We start from the raw sequence: 22,741 nt of genomic DNA, 5'->3' as shown, positions 1-22,741 counted from the left end.
TGCCAAAGTTCCCGTCAAGACATGCGAACAGTCTGAGATTCAGAGGAATCGTTTTCCTGGATTCCTCAAAATGTTGTGGAATAGAATGCAAAGGGCACCATAATTTATGACCATGTAGTTTTATTGAGATCATTCTGTTGGACCACAAACTTAAAACTAGTGCCCTATTTCCATTTGTCAGTTATCTGGAAAGTTTTGTTTATTACTTTTGTCAGTTTCAAGTCTGGTGTTTTGGAGTTTTTCTTTCATTAACAGAGGTACCAGCAATTTTTCCATATGTATGTATAACTTGAGAAAAAAAAAGCTCAGAATGTTATAACAGTGACAATTGTTGTAATGGAAAACTTCATCACGCCATAAAAACATTGACATTGGAAAACATTTGATTATTTAATTCATAGTTATCTGTAACAGAAAATGTATTGCTAATAATTTCAGTTCTTGTAAACAAATCTGCCATTCTTCCCATAGTATGATTTTTATTGTCTGGTGATAAAGTTCTAGTAAGTTTGTCTCCATTTCCTAGACAAACTCAAAATTTGAAACAAATTGAAAAAAAAATGTACAACTGATAAAATATGTCATTAAATTATTAACTGTGATGACAGAGACTGACAAAGTAGAGAAAGCCAAAGTCTTTGTTTTTAAAGCACTGTGTGAGAATATGTGTTTGGACAGTGGTCACACAAACATCTTTGGCTCAACATTAGCTTTTACAGTAACCACATTGTGACATGAAAAATGGTAAAAATAAAATACATAATGGAGAGGCACTTTGGCTACTTCAGGTCAGGAAGGGTACTGAACAGCCCTAACTCATTAGGAAGCTGTAAAGAAAGCAGAGAGATTTTTAGTGTACTGATTAATCCATGAACCTTTCATCTTTCATTTGAAGAAGGTAAAAAGTACAGTGCCATGAAAAAGTATTGGCCCACTTCAGTTTTTTATCTGCAGTTTCCCCACTCTAAGACAAACACATGTAAATAGACAAAGATAAGACAAAGAAATACACAGTGTGGAAAACAAGTATTTTTAACAACCTGTGATCTTGCAAATTTTCCCACTTTGAAATCATGGAGGGGTCTGGAATTTTCATCTTAGGTGAAGGTCCACTGTGAGACACTATCTACAGTGTATGATTTTTTTTAAAATAATGTATTAAGTTACTGATGAAAATAAGTATTTGAACACCTATGAAAATCATTGTTAATATTTGGTACAGTAACCTTTATTTGCAATTACCAAGGCTTAACATTTCCTGTAGTTTTTATCAGGTTTACACACGCTGCAGGAGGGATTATGGGTCATTCCTCCACACACATCTTCAGCCAGGTTTCTGGGCTGTTGCTGAAAACGTTTCCCCCGACACGGAGGCGGGTCATGGGTAGGTGGGCAGCCACGTGCGGGGAGAAAAAAGCCCCCCCCCCCACCCCACCGGTGTCTGGGCACATGACTTGTAAAAGGGCTATGAATTGGGCCAGTCATTTTGAATATTTGATCGGGTTCCTCATCATCCATCTGTTGGGGAGTCTGTTGTTAGTGGAGAAGTAATCTGAATACTGTATGGAGGACAGCCTCCGCAGGCCTTGTGAATCACTACCGGCCTTGTCGACAAGGCCGAGCCGGCCGCTGGCCTTGTCGGCTGGGCTGGCTCGTCGTGGCGCCGGGTCGTGGTCACTCATCTCCGCTGCAGAAGTGGATCGGACGGGGAGGCGGTTTGGCCGTAATGCGTATATCATCTAAATATGGCTCGAACCTTTTGACCTTAACTTTAACATAGATTAGGTAACATGTGAATTGTGTATTTTAAAAAAAGTTTTTGACCAATTTATTCAATAGAATACTAGCGGGAGAGAAGATGCCAGACAAATGAAGGAAAAGTGTGCTAGTCCCCATCTTTAAGAACAAAGGCGATGTTCAGAACTGTGGAAACTACAGAGGAATAAAGATGATGAGCCTCACAATGAAGTTATGGGAAAGAGTAGTGGAGGCTAGACTCAGGACAGAAGTAAGTATCTGCGAGCAACAGTATGGTTTCATGACTAGAAAGAGTACCACAGATGCACTATTTGCCTTGCGGATGTTAGTGGAAAAGTACAGAGAAGGTCAGAAGGAGCTACATTATATCTTGGTAGACCTAGAGAAAGTCTATGACAGAGTACCAAGAGAGGAAGTGTGGTACTGCATGCGCAAGTCTGGTGTGGCGGAGAAATATGTTAGAATAGTACAGGACATGTATGAGGGCACCAGAAAAGCGGAGAGATGTGCCGTTGGTGTGTCAGAAGAATTTAAGGTAGAGGTGGGACTGCATCAGGGTTCCGCACTGAGCCCCTTCCTATTTGCAGTCGTAATGGATAGGCTGACAGACGAGGTTAGACTGGAATTCCCTCGGACCATGATGTTCACAGATGATATTGTGATCTGTAGTGAAAGCAAGCAACAGACGGAGGAACAATTAGAAAGATGGAGGTACGGACTGGAAAGGAGAGGAATGAAGATTAAGTAAAACAGTAAAGTAAAGTAAAACAGAATATATGTGTGTGAATGAGATGGACGGAGAAAGAAGAGTGAAGCTCCAGGGAGAAGGGATAGCGAGGGTGGACGACTTCAAACACTTGAGGTTAACAATCCAGAGCAATGGTGAGTGTGGTAACGAAGTGAAGAAACGGGTCCAAGCAGGTTGGCAACAACTGGCGGAACGTGTCTGGTGTGTTATGTGACAGAAAAGTATGTGATATGGATGAAGGGCAAAGTTTATAAAACAGTGGTGATGCAGGCCATGATATACGGATTAGACCCCCCCCCTGCCCCCACCAGATCAGAACCCGAGTGGTATTTGGTTATCGGACTTTTTTGCTCATCACAGATTGTCCATAACGAACACCATGTTCAGGCATAAGGGGGTCCACATGTACACCTGGCACCAGGGCACCCTACATCGCAGTTAGATGATCGACTTTGTGGTCGTGCCATCTGACTTGTGACTGCATGTCTTGGACACTCTGGTGAAGAGAGGGGCGGAGTTGTCAACTGATCACCACCTGGTGGTGAGTTTGCTCCGATAGTGGGATAAGATGCCGGTCCGACGTGACAGGCCCAACCATATTATGAAGGTCTGCTGGGAACGGCTGGCAGATTCCCCTGTCAGAAGGAACGGACAGGACATGCTGTAGAGACAGTGGCAGTGAAGAGACGACAGGAAGCAGAACTGAATGTGGCAGAAATGAAGATACTCTCGCTTGGTGTGAACGGGTTGGATAGAACTAGAAATGAGCTCATTAGAGGGACAGCTAAAGTTGGATGTTTTGGAGACAAGGTTAGAGGGAGCAGAGTTCGATGGTTTGGACATGTTCAGAGACGAGAGAGTGAATATATTGGTGGAAGGGTGCTGAGGATGGAGCTGTCAGGCAAAAGAGTGAGAGGGAGACCAAAGAAAAGCTTGATGGATATTGTGAGGGAGGACATGAAGACTGTGGGTGCTAGAGAGGAGGATGCACGAGATAGGCTTAGATGGAAAAAATTGACACGCTGTGGCGACACCTATTTGGGACAAGCCAAAAGGAAAAGAAGAAGATCTAAATATGACTTGAAACAATAGGGTAATATTGCCCCGGTAACTTCACTCAGTTGTGAAATGTTCTCTTCTTCGAAAAGAGCTTCCGTGTCATAAAGGGAGTGTTCGTCTCCCACAGTAGGGGCCAGACCGTGTTTTCAATGGCGAATGTCAGGGATGACGTCACGGGCAAGAGATGCAGCCAATACACCTTTCTGACAGGTGAGGCTTGGGGACACCACCTCTTCCACACGCACCATCAGCATGGAGGCATCCCAAGGTTGTGTCCTCTCTCTACAGTGTGGTGTGGGAGATTAGTGTGCCATGAGAGTTCTTCTGGCATGCCTTGGAAATTTATTACATTTGTCTTAATATGTGAAAATATTATTTCCAACAAAACTCTATCTTGTCATCTATCTAATGCAGCAGTGTAGAAAGACAGACAACGTTTCACAATTTTAGAAATTGACAAAGTGTATAATTAACCTGTGTATCCACTTTTGTGACATTTTTGTTTGTTGGTGTGCCGTGAGATTTTTCCAATGTTAAGATATATGCCTTGGCTCAATAAAGGTTGGGAATCACTGCTCTACACAAATGACTGCACCTAAACACGCCCAGGAGTTTTTACACAAATGACTGCACCTAAACAAGCCCAGTTGTCAAACTCCTGAAGTTTGCCAATGACACCACAGTAATCGGCCTAATCAAAGACTATGACGAGCTTGCGAATCAACAGGAAGTGGAGACGTTGGCGCTTTGGTGTGGCCGACAACTTGGAGCTAAACGCACTAAAGATGTTGAGATAATCGTGGACTTCAGGAGGCATCCTTCACCATAGCCGCCCCTCACGTAAGAGAGTTCCACCGTCTCGTGTTAACCGTGGCGATCTTTGAGTTCCTGGGAATTAATTTGTTAGGATAAGTGGCCTCGCCCTTTGATTGGATTAATGCAAACAAGAGTCGAGTGTGGAAGTTGTTGTCTTGGGTAAGAAATAATTAATAAATAAGCAATATTTGATACATAAATAAAAGTAAGTATCTTTCGGCTTGTCCCTTTCGGGGTCGCCACAGCGTGTCATCTCAGATGAACGCACATATATGTTTGGCACAATTATTACGCCGGATGCCCTTCCTGACGCAACCCTTCTCAGGGAGTGGAGGCCCCAGTGGGATACGAACCCACAACCCCATAAATGTGACATTTAAAACATTGTAACTAAGTCAAAGTACCATTACTTTTTAAGAGCTGGAGAGCCGAAAGTCTGTTCTGGTCTTGTCAATGCCCCTGACGTACCCTAAGCAGGTCCTGAGCGGACAGGCAGAAACTCAAGACACCATATTAGTCCGCCGTGGAGTCATATTCACAATAACGTGTGTGTTTGTGTGTGTCTGTATGTGGATGGTGCACCCCCTTTCCTCCTCATAAAATTTATCGGATCTATATGATTGACATAAATGGCCCAGTTTGAGTTCCAATCGGATAGTTCCACAGAAAGGCGACTGACTTGCATGGATGTTATTTTTTCCCCCCTAAAATAGGTAAATAAATAAATAACCATTTAAAAACAGTATTTTATCGCATGTTTCCTGGTACTTGTGTTATCTTTGCGTGCCATTTATATTTCTTTGATGATCTTGAACATTAAAGTGAGGAAACTGCCCAAATAATAAAATGAGAATTTGAGAATGGGGAAAATTCTTTCTCCTATCACTTTACACAAATGCCTACCTATATGGGTATCCATGATACTTTGCTCTGAAAATAGACAGCAGCCAGCTGAAGAACAACACTACCAGAGCAATACCTGCAACACACATAACTGACACAAACAAAAGAAACCAATGTATTTATGGATGTTTGAAAAAAAACAGTACAGTGTAGTGCACAAACATAAGCCAACATTAGATTTGTTGTATTAGTTCTGACAGAATGGGAGCAATTTGGTTCTTCGAAGCAGTTTTTGGAAGCTCCTGATTGGGAGCCATTTTTTTTGTCCTGTTAAAAGTCATGTGAGTGATGGTCAAGATGTCTGGTGGTGTATAAACACCAGAAGGGAAAAGAGGAAAGTTACCACACAAACTGGAATTAAGGAGTGAGAACCGCTTAACCTGTTTTGTAAGAAAAGTGCTTTTGAGATAACTATTGCTTTGTGCTTTCATTCATCCATCCATCAATTTTCTTAGCCGCTTATCCTCACAAGTGTCGTGGGAGTGCTGGAGCCTATCCCAGCTATCAACGGGCAGGAGGCAACTGAACTGGTTGCCAGCCAATCGCAGGGCACATAGAGACAGACAACAGTCGCACTCACAATCACACCTAGGGGCAATTTACAATGTCCAATTAATATTGCATGCAGTAAAACGGAATAAAATAAGACTAAAAGCTGTGGTTAACGAAAGGAAGCATATACATACTCTTCCTCTTCCCAATGTCTACATCAGAGGTCGCAGCCTCACACAACAGCACTATCCCCATGGTAACTGCAGCATCTGACAGGATGGAGGTCAAGGTTTAGTCAGTGTATTCCAAGAGTGAGCAATTCATTTTCCAAAAGGAAATGTTGTCAAGGCCCATGCCAACATGCAAAACCAAACCGTGTTTCACATACAGTGGAACCTCAGAATTCGAATGCCTCGGTAGTTGTATTGACACAAATAACATGCATTAAAAAAATGCTTTGGTTTTCCACCCAATTCTCCGTGTCCAAACACCTGGGTAAAGCTGAATCCAGGTTGACCAGGTAGCCGACTCAATCTGCATGATGCCGAATGCACACGGGGTAGTGCGGATACGAGCCGCTGCCAACTTCGAGTCAAGCAGTCACTCATATTCAAGTCAATTCGTTCTCATAGCACACCAATGTGTGCTCATAGTGTGAGCATGCACATTCACAGGTGGTTCAAGATATTTTGTTTTTCCAGTATTTTCTTTGCCATGGGCCCAAACAAAGACAGCGGTGCTACAGGTAGCAAAGGAAAAAGGAAAGTTGAGCGAACCACAGTGGATCTAAAAGCTAATTGCTAAGTACATAAATGGGGTCAGTGTTTGTTACAGCTCTTGCTAGCATCGCATAGCTAAATAAGAGGCAACTAGTGTTGAAACATGGACTAAATAGCATTACATAGGAAAGGCCAACGATAATAGAAGAAATGGAGAAACTGGTGGAGAATTACCCAGTCAAATCATCGAGGGTGACTTCAGCGTTACAATTCCTCTCTCCACATCCATCGACTGCTGCCAACACACCGCGACCCAAAAGATAAATTATAGACATTTAATTTTATTTCAGTTTATGCATTTTTTATTGTTTAAATACAGGATGATTGTATTTTCTATTTTTACATAAATAGGAATTAAATTAGGAATTCACTATATGGAGGATGGGAACAGATTATACTTATTTCTTACGGAAAAAATGCTTCGGAGGTGGAACAAATCGGACATTGAACACTTCCCAAGAACAAAATATGTTCAAACTCCGAGGTTCCACTGTATTAATGTATTTATTGAAAGCATTAATTTCTGTGTTTGTGTTTAAAATGCAATGCACACAGATGAAGGATACTGAAGAGGAGGACGATATGTGTCTCAGCCACAAATTGGGCTTGACTACTGCCGTGGATATAACTCTGGGGAAGGGGTAGAGAAAAAAAATTAAACATCCTTTTAACAATTACTTGATACTGAATTGGCATAAAGGACTATTAATCATTGCATGGCATGGCATCAGTAGTTTTTTTGTGGCCTTACAATTTGGCCAGTGTTAGGGTTCTTGTGTGCATATGGTGGTCCTCTGATGTGATTCCACATCTGGCCAGAGGTCATGATCAGGACAAAGCACTGAAATACACAAAAATGAATAAATTCAGTATGTTCAGTGGCCAAAGATATGTCACATAAGCTAGTGTATACATTTTTCTTTTTTTAATAAACAGTTTTACCGCAAAGCACAACTATAAATCTCTCATGTTGATCCTGGCCATTCTGGACCCAGTCAGCGGCTGTATGTATATTTTTGTGCATAATCCGTATGTTGTGCCCACCCATGTATAATTTTCACCCCCAAAGTTGATTTCAAAATTCTGGAAAACCTTTCTACCCATATATCATTCACTTTTACTTTGCATGATTTTGCCTCTACACATACGATAAACATGAAGTGTCTATTTTGTTCGTTTTCTCAAATAATTATTCTGAAGTAAAGCGCTTTATTTAAAGAGCAAATGACACCGAAATATAAATTTTAAAATAGGCATTGTTATCAAAACTACATATGATTAACGATGATAAAACAAGTCCGAAAAAGTGAGCGGAGGAGCGTTTTATTAAAGCTCAAAGTTACAAAGGTTTCTTCAGAAGGAAGTGACGGGGGCCATATTACACTATCGTTTTGAACCATATTAGATGATATGCGGATCACTTCTAACTGACAGTAGTAGTGGTATTTCACCGGCGGACCTCCCTTCTCCTCCCTTCACGCAGCACACCTCCCCGCCGACTCACCTCCGCTAACGGCCACCAGCCCGTACACATCGTTACATTTAGCACTCCTGACTTACATACATTATTCAGTTATTATGACGTGGGTCTTTTGTTACGTTCTGAGAGATGGATGAAGCTTTTCATTAATACTGCTGCTTTCGGACAAGTACACGAACACCACAATGCCTTCATGGAACATTCGCTGGAAATAAAACTTGTTCCGAGTTTTGTGACTATAAGTTCTTTGGCTATTTACAGCGAAGAAAATAAGTATTTGAACACCCTCCAAAATTCCAAGTTCTCCCACTTAGAAATCACGGAAGGGTCTGGAATTTTCATTGTAAGTGCGCATCCACTGTGAGAGAAAAAGAAAAATCCATAAATCACAATGCATGATTTTTCAACAATTTATATGTGTGATACAGCTGCAAATAAGTATTTCAACACCAGAAAGAAAACAAATTAATATTTGGTACAGTAACATTTGTTTGCAATTACAGAGGTCAAATGTTTCCTGTAGTTGTTCACCAGGTTTGCACACACTGCAGGAGGAATTTTCGCCTACTCCTCCACACAGATCTTTTCTAGATCACACAGATTTCTAGGCTGTCGGTGAGAAACGTGGAGTTTCAGCTGCTTCCAAAGATATTTTATTGGGTTTAGGTTTGGAGACTAGCTAGGCCAAGGCAAAACCTTGATATGCTTCTTACGGAGCCACTCCTTGGTTTTCCTGGGTGTGTTGTTCGGGTCATTGTCATGTTGAAAGACCCAGCCACGACCCATCTTAAATGAATTGACTGAGGGAAAGAGGTTGTTCCCCAAAATCTCAATACACTGCCGCGCTCATCCTCTCATTTATACAGTGCAGTTGTCCTGTCCCATGTGCAGAAAAACACCCCCAACGCATGATACTACCACCCCCATGCTTCACAGTAGGGATAGTGTTTTTGGAATGGAACTCATATGTCTTCCTCTAAATATGGTTAGTGCGATTATGACCAAAAGGATCCACTTTGGTGTCATCTGACCACAAAGCCTCCCATGACTCCGTGTCATCCAAATGGTCACTGGCAAACTTAAGATGGACCCTGACACGTGCTTGTTAAAGCAGGTGAAGCTTCCATGCCATGGAAGATATCAAACCATGACGTCTTAGTGTATTACCAAAAGTCATCTTGGAAACGGTGGTCCCAGCTCTTTTCAGGTCATTGACCAAGTCCTGTCATGTCGTCCTGGGCTGATTCCTCACCTTTCTAAGGATCATTGAGACCCCACGAGGTGATGTCTTGCGTGGGGCTCCACTCCGATTGAGATTGACCGTCATGTTTAGCTTCTTCCATTTTGTAATGATTGTTCCAACAGTGGATCCTTTTTAACCAAGATGAATAGCAATTTCTCCGTAGCCCTTTCCAGCCGTGTGGAGTTGTAAAATTTTGTCTCTGGTGTCTTTGGACAGCTCTGTAGTCTTGGCCATGTTACAAGTTTGGGTCTTTCTGATTGTATGGGGTGGACAGGTGTCTTTATGCAGCAAATGACGTCACACAGGTACATCTGATTCAGGATAATATATGGAGCGGAGGTGGACTTATAAAGGCGGACTAACAGGTCTTTGAGGGTCAGAATTCTAGCTGATAGACAGGTGTTCAAATACTTACTCGCAGCTGTATTACAAAAAATAAATCGTTAAAAAAGCATACATTGTGATTTTCTGGATTTTTCTTTTTAGATTATCTCTCTCACAGTGGACATGAACCTACGGTGAAAATTTCAGACCCCTCCATGATTTCTAAGAGGGAGAACTTGCTATATAACGGTGTTCAAACACTTATTTTCTTTACTGTAGCACGTGTTACACGTTTAAAACTGTCTTTGTACTTAGATTTTGTGATTGTTTTGTCTTGTATTTTATTGTGTGTGATTGTCTCAAAGGAAATGCAAGTGCTTTGTTATATTTTGCTGGTTTGACCAAGGGGATTTAATCTAAATTACCACGTAACGTGCTATAAACTGTGAGACAAATTAGTCCCCTATTGTTTTTTTTTTTTTTTTTAATAGCTCTATACACACACCTATCTGTCATTTGGAACACACAAAGCTTTGCACCTGCGCAATCCATTTTTCACGATGAATCAGGTCTTTTGGAAATGTGTGAATGGTGAATCCATCCTCCCCAGTGTTCGAGCAAAATCCAACAATACAACGAGCTGGCATTTTACCTTACATGCAGGGAAAAAAAATTGCAATTTCTCACTGCTACAATATGTATAAACACTTGACCCCGCTACTACAAAAAAACATCAGTTCCTGGTTCTTCTTCAACACAAAATCCTACAGAGACTTCTTGGCGGTGATGACGGGGGGATAAATAAATAAATAGATCAATATACGGCAATATTCTGACATGCTGTGAATAAGCAAATGAGTATATTCCGGCTGATTTTTTTTTTGGTCAGCAACATATTAAATTTCATGTTTTAGGTGGGAGTGGCACTTTAAACAATACTTTCTTTCAATTAACTTGCTTTAATTTGAAATTCACACCACTACTTTTGTATATATGAGAAAAAACAGTTGTGCTCATATGTTTTGATGATCCAGGTAGAATTTGTAAAATGGGAAGATTTTTTTTTTTTAACGAAAACATGAAAGGGCCTGGTGAAAACCCATTTCATTTTAATGTGATTAAAATTAAACTGTCATGCATTTCAGAAAAACATCAAACAAAACTACAATATTAGCACAAATTAATGGTTGTGCTTATTCAGTCATCAGTTGTATTTAAAAAAAAAAACATTTCACAAACTGTGTATGTAAGTAAACATATGAACACAATTGCAGTAATCCCTCTCTACTTTGCGGACCACCTATCGTAGATTCAGTGCATCGCAGTTTCTTCCACACCCCCCCAAAAAAAGAGAGGTCGTCTCACAGTACGTACGATATCACTTTAAGAACCCCCCCAAAAAAAAGCCAGATCTGCCTTTTGGAGCTGATTGGCTGCATCATCAAAGCTCCACCGAGCAACTCCCTTTCTCCCTCCCTTCTTCTTCCAATGCATCATTTTCTGGCAATTGAACATGTGTGCATACCATCTCTAGTTCAAGATGCATCCAAAGTGCTCGTGCTTGATCTTAAAGCTGCTGCTAAAACACCCAAGCTGAAGATACAGATGCAAAATTAGAAGATTGCTTGAAAATGAAGCTGCTTTCGTTTTGTAGACAGTAGATCGAAAAAAAATTTTCATTCGATTTGAATTTGTTCACCCACAGGTCTGATGCATTCAGGTCAGCAATGTCTACCTCCAAATCGTTGCTAGAAACACCAGGGATGAAACTCAGGTTGACAGTGTCCACTGCACACTCATGTGGATGATTGATGAATTTAAAAAGACGAGTGTGCTCATAAAATTCCCCAAAGCGTGCTTTGAATGACTGCCAATTTGATGTGAAGCCTGCTCGCTGATGGAGATCAAAATATTGAGCGGAGTTACTTGTCTCACACACATCTTTAAATTCAAAGTGCAGTAAAGGACCTATTTCCACCTATATCCACGGGAAAAGATTTCCAGCTTGCTTTGAAATGCAAAAACAGCTTGGTGAAGGGATAAAGTTATTTCCAATGCCTTGCATTTTCACATTAAGTTCGTTCAGATTTTCCAGTCCACGAGATAATAAACCTTGAAGAGCCAATCAGTGTCCGCTAGCTCAGATTGTTCAGCAAGTTTCATTCGAAGAAAAGTCCAAATTTCACTCGGGCAAGCTCCAAAACAGCAAAACACCTCACCTCTGGACAGCCAACACAAAACCAGACCAGGGTCATTTTTCCCAACTTCATCCAGCAGTGCTTTAAAAAGTTGATAACCCAAATGACCAGCAACATCACTTCACCAAGCTGTTTGTCACACATTTGTATACAAAGTGTCTCAGGAAGCAGAATGCAATGAAAACTCAGGATGGGTCCATTCTCCTGTTCACGAAAAAAAACCCGCCACATATTAGAAAATATTAGACTCGCTGATTAAGTCATGAAATTCTTGATCAGCAAACCTACTATTTTCTGCCTTGTGCCATTTTAAGACACTCACTCACATCTTGCTGGTCCAATCACTATTAGTATTAGTAATATATTTTGTAGACTATTGCACGATTCGTCACTTTAAACTGCTCCCTTTGCACAATTGTCATTACACTGGTCTATAACAGGAACCACGAACGGGTAAAGACACTCTGTACAAGCTTAACACAATGTGGGACATTGAGACACTTATCTCTTACCTGTTCTCAATGAAGATTTTACATCTTGCTTAACTCTTATAAGGAATAGCTCCTATGAACAGAAATGTCTCTTGTTCTTTGTTCTTGTTGCTTTGTTGTTCTTTGTTCTGAATGTCGTACCAGGGCAGAACCAATGATATACAGTACCGACACGAGGCTATAAGCTAGGCAGCTAAGAACCAGTAATGGTTAGATGCGTGCAAATTTCCCCGGCTGATGAAAATCCTCAACTGTAATAACCACAGTTTAATCCTGTCAGGATTACCCCACAGGAGGTTAAAGAATGACAAATTTGGGTGCGTTTTCTCAGTTTTGTTGCAGTTTGGTGCACAACATGTCGGCATCTTGGCCTAGCTAGAACGAATGGTCTGTAATCCTTAACACTGGAACAGTCACGGGGCGGGGTCAAGGAAGTTTCTTCCGGGTCTGGCTGTGAAAGTTGGCACATATGCAGATAATGCAAGGATTTAAAAAAACAACTTTATTTTCATTTTTTTTTTCAATTAATGTCCAAAATATATGTAATAATAATAATAATAATTCAGATTGGAGGGTTTATTGTACATATGTATTTTGGAAAAAGTCCTCCTCCAAGGCAGTTGTGCTTTTTGTGAGGATTTCTTTTGCTTTGGGAAAAAAAAATTCTCGCCGGTACAATAGGTACAAACACTTGAACCCGCCACTGTAGGCGTCTGCAAAAAACATCACTTCCTGATTCTTCCTGTTGTGAGAAATGGGGGAGAGATAAAAATAAATAAATCTATCAATATCCGGCAATGTTCTGACGTGCTGTGAACAAATGGATGAGTCCATTCCAAATGATTTTTTTTTTCTTTTTTTTTGGGGGGGGAGGGGGGGTTTAACAACATAAAAAATTTTATGTTTTAGGTGTCAGCGGCACTTTAATGTCCAGTGGCATGTGACAGACCCACGCCCCTTCCAAGCCCATGTAGGAATTGACTAACAGTATTGATTTTGTAAAGAAAATATGAATTTGAACACAGGTTTGTTTCACAATATAACTATACTATAAACACCATAATTTCTTGTGTGCCAGGCACATTTTCCCCATCTTAGAATAGAAATGGGACACTAAGAAAACTGCAGAGGGAAAGGAATACACTGAGATGCGACGTAGGGCAAAGGTAAAGATGGCGAAGGCTAAACAAGAGGCATATGATGACATGTACAACAGGTTGGGCACAAAAGAAGGAGAAAAGGCTCTTTACAGGTTGGCCAGCCAGAGGGGTAGAGATGGGAAGGATGTGCAGCGGGTAAGGGTGATTAATGTGTTGAATGCTGCGAGTAGTGTGCTAAAGAGGTGGAAAGAATATTTTGAGAAACTGATCAATGAAAAAAATGAGAGAAAAGGAAGCGTAGCAGAGGCAAGTGTGATGGAACAGGAAGTGGCAATGATTAGTAATGGGGAAGTTAGAAAAGCACTAAAGAGGATGAAAAATAGAAGTTGCAATTGGTCCAGAAGACATACCTGTGGAGGTATGGAAGCAATTTGGAGAGGTGGCTGTGGAGTTTTTGACCAACTTGTTCAACAGAATACTTGCAGTCGAGAAGATGCCTGAAGAATGGATGAAAGTGTGCTAGTTCCCATTTTTAAGAACAAAGCCGATTTGCAAAGCTGTGGGAACTATAGCCAAACAATGTTACAGTATGGGAAAAGAGTAGTAGATGCTAAACTCTGGACAAAAGTATCTGCAAGCAACAGTATGGTTCCATGGCTAGACAAAGTACCACAGATGCATTATTTTCCTTGAGGATGCAAGTGGAAAAGTAGAGAGAAGGTCAGAAGGAGCAATATTGTGCTTTCGTGGATGTGGAAAAAGCCTATGAAAGAGTACCAAGAGAGATACTATGGTACTTCATGTATAGGTCTGGTGTGGCAGAGAAATAGTTTAGAATAGTACACGACATGTATGAGGGCAGCAGAACTGTGGTGAGGTGTGCCATATGTGTGACCGAAGAACTTAAGGTGGAGGTGGATCAGGGTTCGTGCCGAGCCCCTTCCTGTTAGTAACAGATAGGCTGACAGACGAGGTTAGACTGAAATCCCTTTGGACCATGATGTTCGCCGATGACAATGTGATCTGCAGTGAAAGCAGGGAGCAGGTGGAGGAAAAATTAGAAAGATTGAGGCATCGAGGTTAGACTGAAATCCCCTTGGACCATGATGTTCGCCGATGACAATTTGATCTGCAGTGAAAGCAGGGAGCAGGTGGAGGAAAAATTAGAAAGATTCAGGCATGCACTGGAAAGGAGAGGAATGAAGATCAGCCAAAGTAAAGCAGAATATATACACATGAATGAGAGGCCCCTGGGACAAGAGATAGTGAGGGTGGAGAACTTCAAATACTTGTGGTAAACAATCCAGAGCAATGGTGTGGTAAGGAAGTGAAGAAATGGGTCCAACCAGGTTGGAACAGCTGGCGGAAGATGTCTGGTGTGTCATGTGACAGAAGAGTCTCCGCTAGGATGAAGGGCAAAGTTTATAAAGCAGTGGTGAGGCCAGCAATGATGTAGAGACAGTGAGACTGAAGAGACAACAGGAAGCAGAGCTGGAGGTGGCAGAAATTAAAACCTTGAGGTTCTCTCCAGGAGTGAGTGGACTGTATAGGATTAGAAATGAGTTCATTAGAGGGACAGCCAAAGTTAGATGTTTTGGAGACAAGGTTTGAGAGAGCAGACTTCGATGGTTTGGACATGTTCAGAGGTGAGACAATAAGTATATTGGTAGAAGGGTGTTGAGGGTGGAACTGCCAGGCAAAAGAGTGAGAGGACAACAAATTAGAAGGTTGATGGATGAAATATGCAAAGTACAAATACTGTTTACAAATTTCACATGTTCTGATAACCATATAAACATACATTCCCTACTAGTTTACAGGTTTCCCACTTTTTGCGGGTGGTTCTGGTCCCAATTAACCGTGAAAAACGAGGGATTACTGTCGTGGCATTATTAGTAGTATTAACATTATTATGAGTCGTAGGTCTAACCCTATTTTGGATCATCCACCATTTTTTTTCAAGGTGTAAAACTATAACTTATAATATACTTATAATATAACTATACTTTCCAAAACTAGATCCTGCCCTGCCTAAAGTAAGTACTCTACCTAGACTCGTCCTTGTCCCCACCCCATGTTCAAGTTGTTTCTCCGATTTTTGTGTATTTACAGGATTCTGCAAACTGCTACAATATTCCTATAATTTATCAAGGTGTACAAGCTGCCCCTGGGTATGGTCTGTGCTCTCGAGTTTCATTCATAGTTACCAGTGCTGAGATGGCCCAGACTTTGTTATTAAAGAGAAATTCCAAATTATTTCTTCGTAGATATGCCAGTCCACCAATAACAGCCAGGAGAAAGCCAAGAAGAAGAGGCCCAGCGTAGTTTGGAGGACGAATGACTCTTATCTAAAACGAAAATTTAACATTGAAACAAAAGCAGAATTAAAAAAGCAGACAAATATATGACTGGTATCCAGTCCCCTGCAAAAGTATTGAAGTTCAAGCTCAATTTCTTTGTTTTGTTGTATATTGAAGACATTTGGTTTTCAGATAACAACAATGGTTAGGGTTAGGGTGACAAAAGTTCAGAATTCCACCTTTCATTCTATGGTATTTAAGATAAGATGAATTTAAGATGAAGATATTTTGTAAAGTAGAGAGATGAGCCACAAAGGTTTGGGAACAAAGTTCTCTGGTCTGATGAGACCATTTACTTCGGTTGTCTTAATTAGTTTGATGATTTGAAACCTTTGCGTGAGATATATATATTATATGCAAAATAAATAAATAAATAAATACATCAAGAACGCCACTGTATTGATCTTTTGATCTGAAACCCAAATGTATTCAGGATATAAGAAGAAAACAAGTTGACTTTTCCATTGCATTACTTTTGATGAGATCTATACATATATATTAGGGATGCATGATATTGCTAAGGACCAACATTGCATATTAAAAACAAAATACAGTTGAAGCCAGAAGTTGACATCCAACTGGTTGGAGTGTTGGCTTCACAGTTCTGAAGACCAGGGTTCAAATCTTGGCCCCACCTGTGTAGAGTTTACATGTTTTCCACATGCCTGTGTGGGTTTTCTCGAGGCACTGCGGTTTCCTCCCACATCCCAAGAAAATTTTATCTTGTTAAATGTCAATAGGAGAAAATCTTTGAGAATTTTATATTTTCTTCTAGGTCAAAGACTTAGGAAGGAAGTCTCCTTATTATATGATTCTACATACATGTCCATCAATGGAGTCAATAATTGTTTTTGAAATGCTATATAAAATTCTATAGTCAGTCCATTGGGCCCAGGAGCACGATTAGTGTTAATACTTTGAATGGCAGCAGAAATTTCTTCTTCCGTGAGATGGTTATCCAAGTTTTGCTTTGCCTCCTCTGATAGCACTGGAAATACAAGTGAATCAAGAAATGCATCCCTCTCAAACGAAGTCTGTTGTATCTCGGATTTATACAATTGTTCATAGAAATCCCTGAAAGTACTATTAATTTCTTGAGGGTCAACAGTCAAATCTCCATTGGATGTCCTAATTATTAATAATAATTATTTATAATAATTAATTGCCCGTTCTGTTTGTAATTTCCTAATCCTCCAAGCCAAGAGTTTAATATTCATAGATATTAGTGCATGGTCGCTAATCACTATACTGTCATACCAGCAGTTTTTAACCATTGACAGAAGGTTTTGAGAGACAAAAAAGTAATCATATGCGCGATCGAGATTTCTGGGAGCCCGAATAACATGAAAATTCCATTTTAGAAGGATTAAAATATCTCCAAATTTCAACTAAATTCAAATCAACACTATATTGTTTTAAAATTTTCCTTGTTTTCGCTTTACTTGGATGTAAACCTGTGATACGATCCAATCCAGGATTTAATGTGCAATTAAAGTCACCGCCAATTATAACTGACCCATGTAAAGCAGAAATTGTGAGAAAAAGGTCTTCAAAAATAGTACCCTGAATTATCACATATCACCCTGCTGGGTCCTGAATTGTATTAGTGATTTGTAATGGTATAGTTTTGTGATCAAGAATTAAAACACCCCTTGCATAATTATTGCATGATGCATATAGTACATTTCCAGGCCACCTATTTCTAACCTTTTTGATTTCTGAATCAGTCAAAAGACTCTCCTGAAGGAGTACTATTTTAGCATTCAATAATTTAATTCTATTAATAACCTGTTTCAATTTATTAAGATTTTTAAGACCCCTGACATTCCAACTTGTAATCTTTAAATCAACAATTTTATGACTTGTACTTTTCATAAGCATACAAAATACAATATTATCAAAACAGTGACTTGGATTAACAATGTCTGTGCAACTTAAACTAAACAACATGAACCTTTATAAACAAAAATTTAGAAAGCATCCCCATCCCTTACTCTAAATAAAACAGATATGGGGACTAACACCAATCCACCGTGAGGAGGAGTGGTAAAACTATTCAAGCAAACGAAAAACAGAAAGAAACATAAATGGTGGCATCCACCCAACCCGCCCCAAAAATAAATAAATAGGACAGTAGCAACTCTACCATACCCGAAACTTACTACTCTTTTCTCCCCTTCACAAGAATAAATAAATGAATAAAATCAAAAGAAAAAGTAATAGGTCAAACTAACTAAAAATGACCATTGTTGACCAAGCACAAACTGAGCAATAAATATATAGGCGAAACTAAAAACCAGTAGAGGGGCACAACTTATAAAGGTCTGACATAGTGTATCATGAAGCACACCATAATGTTCAAGACATTGTTGTTGTTTGATAAGTTCTCAGCTTCTCTAGGCGTGGCAAACAGCTGTATTCTTCCTTCATGTAGGATTCTCAACTTGCAGGGGTAAATCTGGAATCCACAGTAAAGCCCTTTCTCCACAAACTTCTTTCTCACCACATTGAACTCGTTGCGTTGTGGCGCATGGTTTCGACCGACATATCTGGTGCAAATGTGAGCTTCTTTTCTTCATGGGTAATGTTGAGCTGCCTAGCGGTGCGTAAAACAAATTCTCTGTCTTGAAACTTCAGAAATCGAATGATCACAGCTCTACTTTGCCCTGGTTTTGGCCGCGCCAGAGTCCAGTGTACACACTCAGGAATGAAGCTCCTGTCACTGCCTAGTTTCAAACATGTTGGTAACTCGTGCTCCACAAACTCCAATAAGGACCCATTCATTTAAGCATTTTCACGTAGGCCAAACAGACGAAGATTTTTGCGGCGCCCCCGGTTCTCTAAATCATCCGCCTTGGTTTCCAAAAGAGTGATGCGTTTGGCAGCAGTAGCTAGCTCCGCTTTAGCCACCTCCAAATCATCTTCCAGAGATGATATACGCTCCTCGGCTTCAGTTATACGCATTGTATTGGAGGCTGCGTTGTTCCTGACCTCAACCATGCTTTCCTCCAAAGCGTTGATAGATTTGTTCATGGTTCATTAACAGGCCTCCTCGTGCTCTTCTCCGTGCTGCTGATTAGATTTTGGCTTTTCCGTGCCACGAGTTCGGCCATAGCTTTTACCGGTAGTCGTTGATGTGGTCTCAGACATTTTTCAAAGTCACTCTTACACTTGTATTCAGGTATCGCTCGTTCCCAAATCTTACAGGCTCCCATGTTGGCCAAAGTTGATCCGGCTACTGGTAACTCTGCGATGTTTTACAAACCTCTCTCTCCCACTGATGTGAGTGTGTTGATGCAGAAACTTCCACCTATGCAATCTGGTGGTGTCAATTGGCTTCAAGCAGTGCGCAGTGGTTACGGGACAAATGTGAGCAGGTGATATCCATGTCCTTCTTACACAATCATGTCCACTTTCACAGTTGAATACTTCTTCTTCTTCTTCTTTTCCTTTCGGCTTGTCCCGTTAGGGGTCGCCACATCGTGTCATCTTTTGCCATCTTAGCCTATCTCCTGCATCTTCCTCTCGAACCCCAACTGCCCTCATGTCTTCCCTCACCACATCCATAAACCTTCTCTTTGGTCTTCCTCTCGCTCTTTTGCTTGGGAGCTCCATCCTCACCACCCTTCTACCAATATACTCACTCTCTCGCCTCTGAACATGTCCAAACCATCGAAGTCTGCTCTCTCGAATCTTGTCTCCAAAACATCCAGCTTTGGCTGTCCCTCTAATGAGCTCATTTCTAATCCTATCCAACCTGGTCACTTCGAGCGAGAACCTCAACATCTTCATTTCTGCCACCTCCAGTTCAGCTTCCTGTTGTTTCTTCAGTGCCACCGTCTCTAATCCGTACATCATGGCCAGCCTCACCACTGTTTTGTAAACTTTGCCCTTCATCCTAGCAGACACTCTTCTGTCACATAACACACCAGACACCTTTCGCCAGCTGTTCCAACCTGCTTGGACCCGTTTCTTCACTTCCTGACCACACTCTCCATTGCTCTGTATTGTTGACCCCAAGTATTTGAAGTCGTCCACCCTCGCTATCTCTTCTCCCTGTAGCCTCACTCTTCCCCCTCCACTTTTCTCATTCACGCACATATATTCTGTTTTACTTCGGCTAAACTTCATTCCTCTCCTTTCCAGTGCATGTCTCCATCTTTCTAATTGTTCCTCTGCATGCTCCCTGCTTTCACTGCATATCACAATATCATCTGCGAACATCATGGTCCAAGGGGATTCCAGTCTAACCTCATCTGTCAGCCTATCCATTACCACTGCAAACAGGAAGGGGCTCAGAGCTGATCCCTGATGCAGTCCCACCTCCACCTTAAATTCCTCTGTCACACCTAACCATTGTTCTGCTGCCATCATACATGTCCTGTACTATTTTAACATACTTCTCTGCCACACCAGACTTACGCATGCAGTACCACAGTTCCTCTCTTGGTACTCTGTCATAGGCTTTCTCTAGATCCACAAAGACACAATGTAGCTCCTTCTGACCTTCTCTGTACTTTTCCACGAGCATCCTCAAGGCAAATAATGCATCTGTGGTACTCTTTCTAGGCATGAAACCATACTGTTGCTCGCAGATACTTACTTCTGTCCTGAGTCTAGCCTCCACTACTCTTTCCCATAACTTCATTGTGTGGCTCATCAACTTTATTCCTCTATAGTTCCCACAGCTCTGAACATCCCCTTTGTTCTTAAAAATGGGAACTAGAACACTTTTCCTCCATTCTTCAGGCATCTTTTCGCCGGCTAGTATTCTGTTGAATAAGTTGGTCAAAAACTCCACAGCCATCTCTCCAAATTGCTTCCATACCTCTACCGGTATGTCATCAGGACCAACTGCCTTTCCATTTTTCATCCTTTGTAGTGCCTTTCTGACTTCCCCCTTAGTAATCATTTCCACTTCCTGGTCCTTCACTCTTGCCTCTTCCTTCTCTCTCATTTTCTTCATTCATCAACTTCTCAAAGTATTCTTTCCATCTATTTAGCACACTACCGGCACCAGTCAACACATTTCCATCTCTATCCTTAATCACCCTAACCTTCTGCACATCCTTCCCATCTCTATCCCTCTGTCTGGCCAACCTGTAGAGATCCTTTTCTCCTTCTTTCGTGTCCAACCTGGTGTACATGTCTTCATTTGCCTCTTGTTTAGCCTTTGCCACCTCTACCTTTGCCCTACGTCGCATCTCGATGTACTCCTTTCGCCTCTCCTCAGTCATCTCAGTATCCCACTTCTTCTTCGCTAATCTCTTTCCTTGTATGACTCCCTGTATTATGGGGTTCCACCACCAAGTCTCCTTCTCCCCTTTCCTACCAGATGACACACCAAGTACTCTCCTGCCTGTCTCTCTGATCACCTTGGCTGTCGTCGTCCAGTCTTCCGGGAGCGTCGGTTGTCCATCGAGAGCCTGTCTCACCTCTTTCCGGAAGGCCGCACAACATTCTTCCTTTCTCATGCAAAATTCAGGTTTTTCTTCTCTCCCCGATCATCAGGCTCTTACACAAGAAAATTATTTGACCTTGTGTAGGAATAATTGTGATCATAATTATCATACATCTGCTTCCAATAAAGAAATGCTTTGCTCTGCTCAAGATAACGTGGCAGCCTCCTAGCAGGAGATAGCAAGAACAAAAACAGCTAATCATCAGAACTGTTAGAACTGCTGCCTGTTAAAGAAATGATGACCACACATGTATTCAGCAATCTTCCACACATGCACACGCACATGAACAAACATGTGCACCTTGTTTCAAACTGTTTTGCCTGTCGTCTCCTTTTTGTAACATCCATGTAAATAAGAGGAGTCTTAAAACTAAATAAATAGAGGCCCTGTAGCTCAGTGGTTAGAGCACTGGTTTGGGAAACCAGGGGTTGTGGGTTCGTATCCCACTGGGGCCTCCACTCCCTGAAAAGGGTTGCATCAGGAAGGGCATCCGGCATAAAAATTGTGCCAAACATATTTGTGCGTTCATCTGTGGTGACACACTGTGGCGACCCCGAAAGGGACAAGCCGAAAGAAAACTTTTTTAAAAACTAAATAAATAGAGGTGCTGAGGAGAAGATAATCAGAGAGTGCAGTGGTAAATTGTACGAGACAGTTCCTCTCCTCTCATCTCTCCTCGCGAGACTTGAACTGGTGTCTTTTCTTCCTTTTTTGTCCTGTTTACTGAATGTCTGATTGGTGAACCTGACATTTACTTGGTCCTTCGAGCCGGATCTCAAGATACCTGAGGTTTCCAGGGGCTGAGTTCACGTCCAGGCAAAGACCGTGGACACAGCACTTGAGACCCTTTCCAGGCAGAACCAAACCTCGAGAATACTAGTCCCTATCGAGTAGAATAATTAGTCTATAAAACTGAGAAAAGGGCAAGGTGTGTCCTGTACATGAGCTCCGTGAAAGGTGTGCATGTGTAAAAGTGTGAGTGGATGTACGCTACATCATTTGAACAGGAACTTGAGTGACAACTGTTTGAGGATGCAGAGGTAAGAATACTCCGCCACTTGTGGTAGAAGCTTGAGAATTACCTCAAACAGAACATAATTGTCACCCTGTTCAGGGGGAAGTGATTATAGTCACCCTAGGTGATTGGGAAAACTGAACTGTACAGACAATATCTTATTGGACAGTCTTAAACAATCTGAGACCAGATGCTGCTGTATTCACGGTGGTATGACAATCTACACAGACAATACTGGAAAAATAGAGGAATAGCGACAACTCCAGGGAACACAGTGACAAATGCAGAGCTACTAAAAAATTTGCTCATAGCAGTTCAATTACCAAAAGACATAGCCATATGTAAATGTGCACTACACAAATCAAATACAGACAAAGAATCATTAGGAAATGGATTTACAGATAAAACGGCAAAAGAAGCAGCAACCAAAACCTTTATGGAATTAGCTGACCATGTAACAAATGAAGACATACTTTGAGATGATGTGTTAAACAAAATGCAACAACAAAGTTT

At 41.2% G+C, this 22,741-nt stretch overlaps 1 protein-coding gene and 1 non-coding gene across 7 annotated transcripts in view; one reads left to right on the top strand and one right to left on the bottom strand.

Annotated features, from left to right (window-relative positions):
- Positions 1-109: 109 nt before the first annotated feature.
- The window catches only part of magt1 (magnesium transporter 1), a 41,874-nt gene continuing 19,242 nt past the window's right edge, over positions 110-22,741 (bottom strand). For 4 of the 6 annotated variants that reach the window (XM_061835428.1, XM_061835429.1, XM_061835426.1 and 1 more), the window contains 6 exons: positions 15,599-15,739; positions 7,307-7,396; positions 7,122-7,185; positions 5,971-6,045; positions 5,285-5,375; positions 834-2,421 (listed from right to left, as the gene is read on the bottom strand). In XM_061835428.1, coding sequence (XP_061691412.1) covers positions 2,403-2,421; positions 5,285-5,375; positions 5,971-6,045; positions 7,122-7,185; positions 7,307-7,396; positions 15,599-15,739 — 480 coding nt within the window. In that variant the 3' untranslated portion in view covers positions 834-2,402. The other 2 variants (XM_061835427.1, XM_061835430.1) reach the window with 2 other exon arrangements.
- On the top strand, positions 21,596-21,668 carry trnap-ggg (transfer RNA proline (anticodon GGG)). The gene has a single exon. It is a non-coding gene; the product is annotated as a tRNA-Pro (tRNA).

Source organism: Syngnathoides biaculeatus, chromosome 11 (assembly GCF_019802595.1).
Source record: "Syngnathoides biaculeatus isolate LvHL_M chromosome 11, ASM1980259v1, whole genome shotgun sequence".
Lineage (NCBI taxonomy): Eukaryota > Metazoa > Chordata > Actinopteri > Syngnathiformes > Syngnathidae > Syngnathoides > Syngnathoides biaculeatus.
The sequence above is the reverse complement of the archived record's forward strand: the minus strand, read 5'-3'. Positions and strand labels throughout refer to the sequence as shown.